The sequence below is a fragment of the Echinops telfairi genome, unplaced genomic scaffold (genome assembly GCF_000313985.2).
Source record: "Echinops telfairi isolate 266 unplaced genomic scaffold, ASM31398v2 ScPeMD7_443;HRSCAF=831, whole genome shotgun sequence".
Lineage (NCBI taxonomy): Eukaryota > Metazoa > Chordata > Mammalia > Afrosoricida > Tenrecidae > Echinops > Echinops telfairi.
Window position 1 is genome coordinate 7,193,750 of NW_022104341.1, and position 6,387 is coordinate 7,200,136.

General features: G+C 50.9%; 1 protein-coding gene across 1 annotated transcript in view; it reads right to left on the bottom strand.

The window, feature by feature from the left end:
* Nucleotides 1–6,387, bottom strand: part of ELAPOR1 (endosome-lysosome associated apoptosis and autophagy regulator 1) — an 88,657-nt gene that overhangs the window by 29,985 nt on the left and 52,285 nt on the right. The window contains exon 4 of the mRNA XM_045292016.1: nt 348–495. Coding sequence (XP_045147951.1) covers nt 348–495 — 148 coding nt within the window. The remainder of the gene's footprint in view (nt 1–347; nt 496–6,387) is intronic.

A 6,387-nucleotide genomic window follows, 5' to 3' on the forward strand; every position in this document is an offset into this window, starting at 1 on the left:
CTCTACATCTGGAATCAGCAACTAGCCACAAACACCCCCACCCCAACCCAGCTGCAGCTCGGGGCCCTTCTGATGGTCCTTGGGGTGAAGTCAAGAGAGCAAAGCGTCCATATTCCATCATTTCAAAGAGAGAGACTTCGGTTGCAGCTTCGATGTAGGGGACTGAGCTCAGATTCCATGTCCCTGGAAGTCAGACTGGAGCCAGCTGCACAAGCACAAACTGTCTGCACTGACACCAGGGAAATGACATGGAACCAGGAGCCGCTCACGAGCTGCTTCCACGGCTGAGCAGGGCAGGCATCCAGAAATCTCCATCCCATCAGGTGAGGGGGGGGCGGGGGGCTTACAAAGAACTCGAAGACGATGCTGCTGTCTGGGTAGTAGTACTCAAAGTTGACAGTGCCCGACTGCTTCAGGTTCACGGCGTACATCAGCGTGGCCGTGCACTCGTCCGTGTTGGAGGCGATGTAGTCGCCCCGAGGGACCCACTTGGACCTGAGGGTAGACGGGAGCCAGAGTCACAGACAGGGCCACAGCTACCCAGCTGTGAGCCGCACGTGGGCCTCAAGTTGGGCTAGGTCCCAGCCCCAGAGGATTCCCGATGTGTGATTCACAGGGCAGATCTCAGTGATAGGCGACACAAACAGCTCTGAAGCAGGTTATGAAGCCTGGGGTACAGCCAACAAGAGGGGTACAGGCTGCACCCTCATTCTGCAGATCTATCCAGAAATAAATGCCAGGCGAGGTTGGGGGCAGGGGTTGGGTAATATTTATTGGGTACCTACTCTCGGCCTGAGAACCCTGGAGGTGTAGTGGCTACGCAATGGGCTGAAGTCCTCAAGGTCAGCAGAGGGCTGCTGCTCGGGGGAAAGACGGAACTTCCTACTCTCCTCCCGTAAAGGGTTACAGTCGTAGATACCCACAGAGGCGGTTCTACCCTGTCTTGTAGGGTCGCTATGAAAATTGTATGTTTCATCGTTGTTACACTGCACCCTGATTGGCCTGTCTCCTCCCCGCGACCTTTCTGTAAGAGGATGTCCAGTTGCCTACAGATCTTGGGTTCCCAATCTGCACCCCCCCTCACTCACAATGATATTATTTTTTTGTTCTTTGATGCCTGATAACTGATCCCATCGACAGCTTGTGATCACACAGGCTGGTGTGCTTCTTCCATGTGGGCTTTGTTGCTTCTGAGCTAGATGGCCGCTTGTTTACCTTCAAGTCTTTAAGACCGCAGATGCTATATCAGCTTTCTTGGAGGTGGAAGTTTTATATATTTATCATTTCTTTATTTTATTCCCATTTAATTGAGTGCCTTGCAAAGGTCTCTCACAGTCAGGAAGTGGTAGAGTTGGGATTCAAGGCCAGGCCTGCCCAACTCCAACCAGAACCAAACCCACTGCCAGCCAGGCAATATGATGCAGAGACACCCCAGACAGGACTTCCGAGGCTAGAAATCTTTATGGGGCAGACAGCCTCATCCTTTGCCCATAGAGTGGCTGGTGGGTTTGAATCTCTGACCTTTTGGTTAGCAGCCCAGTGACTAAGCCACAGCACTACTAAGGCTGTCCCTCAGGGCTTGGAGGCTCGGTTTTATTCAGCCTGCTTCCCTGGAAAGGCCCACTGTCAATGCTCTCAGTAACTGGTTTGGTGGAGAAGGAAGAAACCCAGGGAGAACTGCAGGCACAACCAACCCAGTCTTGTCTGGTTTACCTCCTAATCTCTCTCTCACACATCTGCTTACCCTGTGTACCATCCCCCCAGGCCCTCGCTCAGCACCCCTCTGCAGCAGCCTCATCCTCTGACCTCATCTCCCGGCACCCAGTCCTACCCCCCAACCCCTTCCGTACAGGAGAAACCTCCAGAAAGAAATCTGGCCCTGTCACTCCCTGGTGTAAGCCTGCTGTGACTCCGGTTGCTTAAAATAGGGTCCAGATGCTTCGCCCACTCTTAGGCTCCAGTCGTATTGGAATTTCTTCCAATTCCTCAGCTAAACTCTCTCTCACCTCTGGCTTTTCCCACATACTGCTCCCTTTTCCTGGAGCACACTTCCTCCTCCCTCCCTTTTTAGCTAGCTCCCACTCTCCCTCACTGTCATCCAGTAGAGGCCGACTCACAGCCACCTGCAGGACAGGGTGGAACAGCCCCAGCATGTTTTCACAGGAGTAGAGAGCCCCATCTTTCTCCTGAGGAGCAGCTGGTGGTTTCGAACTGCCGACCTGGCAGTAAGCAGCCCAACTTGTAACCACTTAGGATAAACATCACCTCCTCCAGGTAGTCTTCCTGGACTCTTGTCTGTCACTGCTACATGTGCCCTTAGCTCTCTTATCATAGGTTCCCTTATCATATCGAGAGTCCAACTGCTTCATCTATTTTAACCTATATAATGAAAGACAAGATGTACACAAAGGTATATGAACATATACCTACCATAATGCTAGTAAGAAAGGCTGTGCACCCTGGGCAACCTCACCCTCTTTCTAATCATCCACTCCCTTCCCCACTACCACGGAACCGTTCCCTTGAGTTTGCTGTTTATTATCCCCATGTTGTTCTCTAGCTTTGCTAATCATGTATGTCTCTCTAAACAGCACACTGTACAGTACGGTTTTGCATGCTTATGTACTCTTCCACAGGCTTCTTTCGGGGCGGGGAGGGCAAGGGGTTCAATACAATGAGATCCATCCATAGTCACCCATGTATCTCCATGTCTTCGATTGTCACTGTGGTATAATATTCCCCTGCCTGGCTCTACCACACTTGCTTGTGTGTTATTTGTTGACGGGCATTTAGACGGTTGTTGATTTGTTGGTGTGCACAGCCTGCAGTGAACACTCCTGTCACTGGTACCCTGTACACATGTCTGAGGGGGACATGGGGAGGTAGAACTGCTGGCTCAGAGACTACAAATCTCCAACTGGCCCAGCCACTGCCCCAAGTGGTTGGAGCAATTGACATCCCACCAGCAGCATCCTCAAGTCCCTGGTGTTCTACATCCTCCCCACACCTGGAGCGGTCAGATGGGAATGCTGGTGCCAATTGGATGTGGTGTGAGGTAGTGTCCCACTGGGCTTTGAATGTTACTTCCCAGGTTCTGGCTGAGGTTGGGCATCTATTCTCAGTTTACTGGCAAGTGGGGCTTCCTCTTTTGATCACATTGTAAGTCTTTGTTTAAGTGTCTGTCTTCCTGGCAGGGCTATAGATGCCGTCAAGCCACAGGCCATACTTACCTGGCTCACATAGAAGAGTCAGATAAAGGAATCCAGGAGGACTTCCAAGAGGAGGTGATGTTTATCCAAAGACGTGGGCATAGGGACTAAACAGAGGGGAAGAGCAGGAACTGGGTTCCAGGAAGGGGGGAGGTCCAAAGGGCCGGAGGAAGTTTGGCAGAGGGCTTGTATCTCCAGGATCCGACACTGTGCCTGACACACAGGCTGGACTGCAGGGATGACAGCGATGGGTGTGGGAAAGGACGAACAACACAATCCCACCGTTTCACTGGTCTGTGTGAGACCAGCGTCTTAGTAACGAGGGTTCTAGGGAACTCAAAATCAGTCCACAGGCCTCTCCTTGTGTTTGCCGTTTGCCAGGATACCGTGATATTTCCAGCTCTTCAAGAGTCAGTGTTATTCCCCAAATGAGAACATATTCAAAATCTCTAGGCTGATCTCATCCAGAACAGCCCAGCTCGCCTAAATGGCAGCGATTTCTCTCGTTGACACAGGCGACACCGAATGCTGACGTGACACACAGGAGCAGCTATAAATAGCATCTAAAGCTGGATGAATTATGAAAAGGGTGCCGTAAGTGGGCTGCATTTGCAAAATGCTCTGCAGCTCCGGTTTTCGTCAGCGTTATCCCTGGTGGAGATGCTATCACGTCCAGTAAGTACAGCACGTTTCAGTTGACCTTTAATGCCGGCTACTGTTCTAGATTTTCACAGGTTGGCACCTCACTCAGATGCCTGGGTGGCACCCACAGCTAAGCATTCAACTGCAAGCCCCAAGGTTGATGGAGAAAGTCCACCCAGAGGTGCTGGGAGAGAAGGGCTGGTGATCTACTTGTGAAATATCAGGCACTGAACACCCCCGGGACACGGTTCTCCTCTGACACACGTGGGGTCTCCTTGAATCAGAACTGATCGCACACCAACCATCACAGCCACCCCAAACGTCTCATTGCACCCCCATTCCACCCAGCGAGGGGGCATGGGCTTTAGCCTCATTTCTGGAATGAGAAAAGTGAGGCCCAGAGGTGTTAGGAAACCTGTCCAAGGTTTTTCCCACTGCTCCACGCCATGCCAACATGAACCTGGGGAAGCAGAGGTTTTCAAGGTCTAAAAGCAGATCAGTTCTGCATTCAACAACTGTACATTTTATCTCGCCTCATCCATTGCGGTCTTCTCAGTGTATATGACCACGTATCCTACATCCGCCCTGTGTTTTCTGTCGCCACTTTGTCCTTAAGCAGATGCAGTGGCTGTGTGCTCTCCCAGGAGGTAAATTCAGTTCCAGACTTGAGGGCGACGAAGGGCCAGAGTCCTGAGGATTCCACCAGTCTCTGCCTGACCAGTAAGTCAGTCTCTTTTATGATTTCCTCCTGCTTCATCCAGGACTTTCCCATGGGATCCCTTTCAGGGCAGTTTGGAGGGGTAGCCAGGCACCATCTAGTTCTCCTGGTCTCAGGGTCGTGGAATCAGTCTCCATGTGGGACTAATTGTTTCCATAGGTCTTTCAATTTTATTATTTTTAAAAATCATTTTATTAAACGGCTCGTACAACTCATCACAATCCATCCATCCATCCATTGTGTGTCAAGTACATTTGTACATTTATTTCCCTCATCATGTGTTTCAATTTTCATCACCCTTCTTTCCTCCAGACCGGGAGAGACCAATTACTAGGCCCTGAGATGGCTGCTCCTGAGCTTTTAAGACCCCAGACACTACTCATCCAAGCCGGATGTAGAACACTGTCTTTGTGAACTATGCTATGTCAAGTGACTCATTCCCTCCAAGTGTTTGCTTACGGCTAAGAGGGTTTCACACCTTTGTCCCCTCTGTGCTACACCACACTCCTGGATATACATACACAACCATTCGTTAGAACACCCTCACTCTCTCATGGAGGGGCTCTTGCATAACTGACTGTGCAGGTGCTGGGACAGCTGGCCTAGCTCACAGCGTCTGACGCGGTGTCATACTGTAATGGAAAGGAGGACTGCACAGCTGAACTTAGACGTTTCCCGTAGTTGGAGTCTCTCTGCGTTTTGTCCTGCTTTTATTGTGGTGAAATAGAGGAAGCAGAACATCTGCCAGTCCAGTCATTTTCATGTGTTCAAGTCAGCGACATCATTTGCATATTCACGATGTTGCGTAATCACCACCATTGTTGTTTCCATTTGTTTCCCACCACCTCAACAGCTCTTCAGTGTGCCGAGGCAATAACTTCCCATCTCTCTCTCCAACGCCCCGCGCTAGCTGCCGAGACACACTGTGGTCTACATGGTCATCGGGGAAGACCAGCCACTGCAAAAGGACACCGTGTGGACATGAGGGGCCCTTCAACGATGGAGTGACACAATCGCCACAGCAGCGGACCTGAGCATTCCAACGATCAAGAGGATGGCGCAGGACCAGACAACAGTAGCTCTCTGGTCCATAAGGTCTCCGTGGGCTGAAGCCAACTCCCTGGCCACGAAACCAACACCAACACCACGGCATTTGCTTATTTGAGATGCTTGTACCTTTTCACCATCATAATATTCTTTCTTCTTCATGAATATACAGCTCTTGCTACAGTGCAGGAGCCCAGCTGGTATGGTGAGCTAACAGAAAGGTCAACTGTTCAAAACCACCAGCTGCTCCTTGGGCGGAAGATGAGGCTGTTTGCTCCCATAAAGAGTTACGGCCTTGGGGAATCTGCTCTGTCCTGGAGGGTCACTTCGAGACTCGGCAGCACTGGCCTGGCTTTTTGGTTTTCTATAACACACCGTTCACTGGCATACCCTCGTGTTGATTCTCATCCCTGATCTCAGATTGAGTCTAGTATCTTAACCCATCTGCCCTGAGGGTGCCGCATCCTGCTTCGGAACCTATTCGGCTGGTCTGTTTGTTCCTGCTTTGAGCCCTGTTGGAGCCCGCAGGCCCGGCAATGAGCCAGCAGACCTGGTCCTTGCCTCCTGGGGCCTGCATTCTATTTCTACTGGAAGACACAGAAACTTCACAACTAACTGCGCATGTAACTGTCTAATAAGAACTGTCACTCTATGATGCTCACCTTCCCGACACAACCGCTGATGACAAAGCGGGTGAATAAGCAAATGTGGTGAAGAAAGCTGATGGTGCCCGGCTATCAAAAGATATAGCGTCTGGGGTCTTAAAAGCTT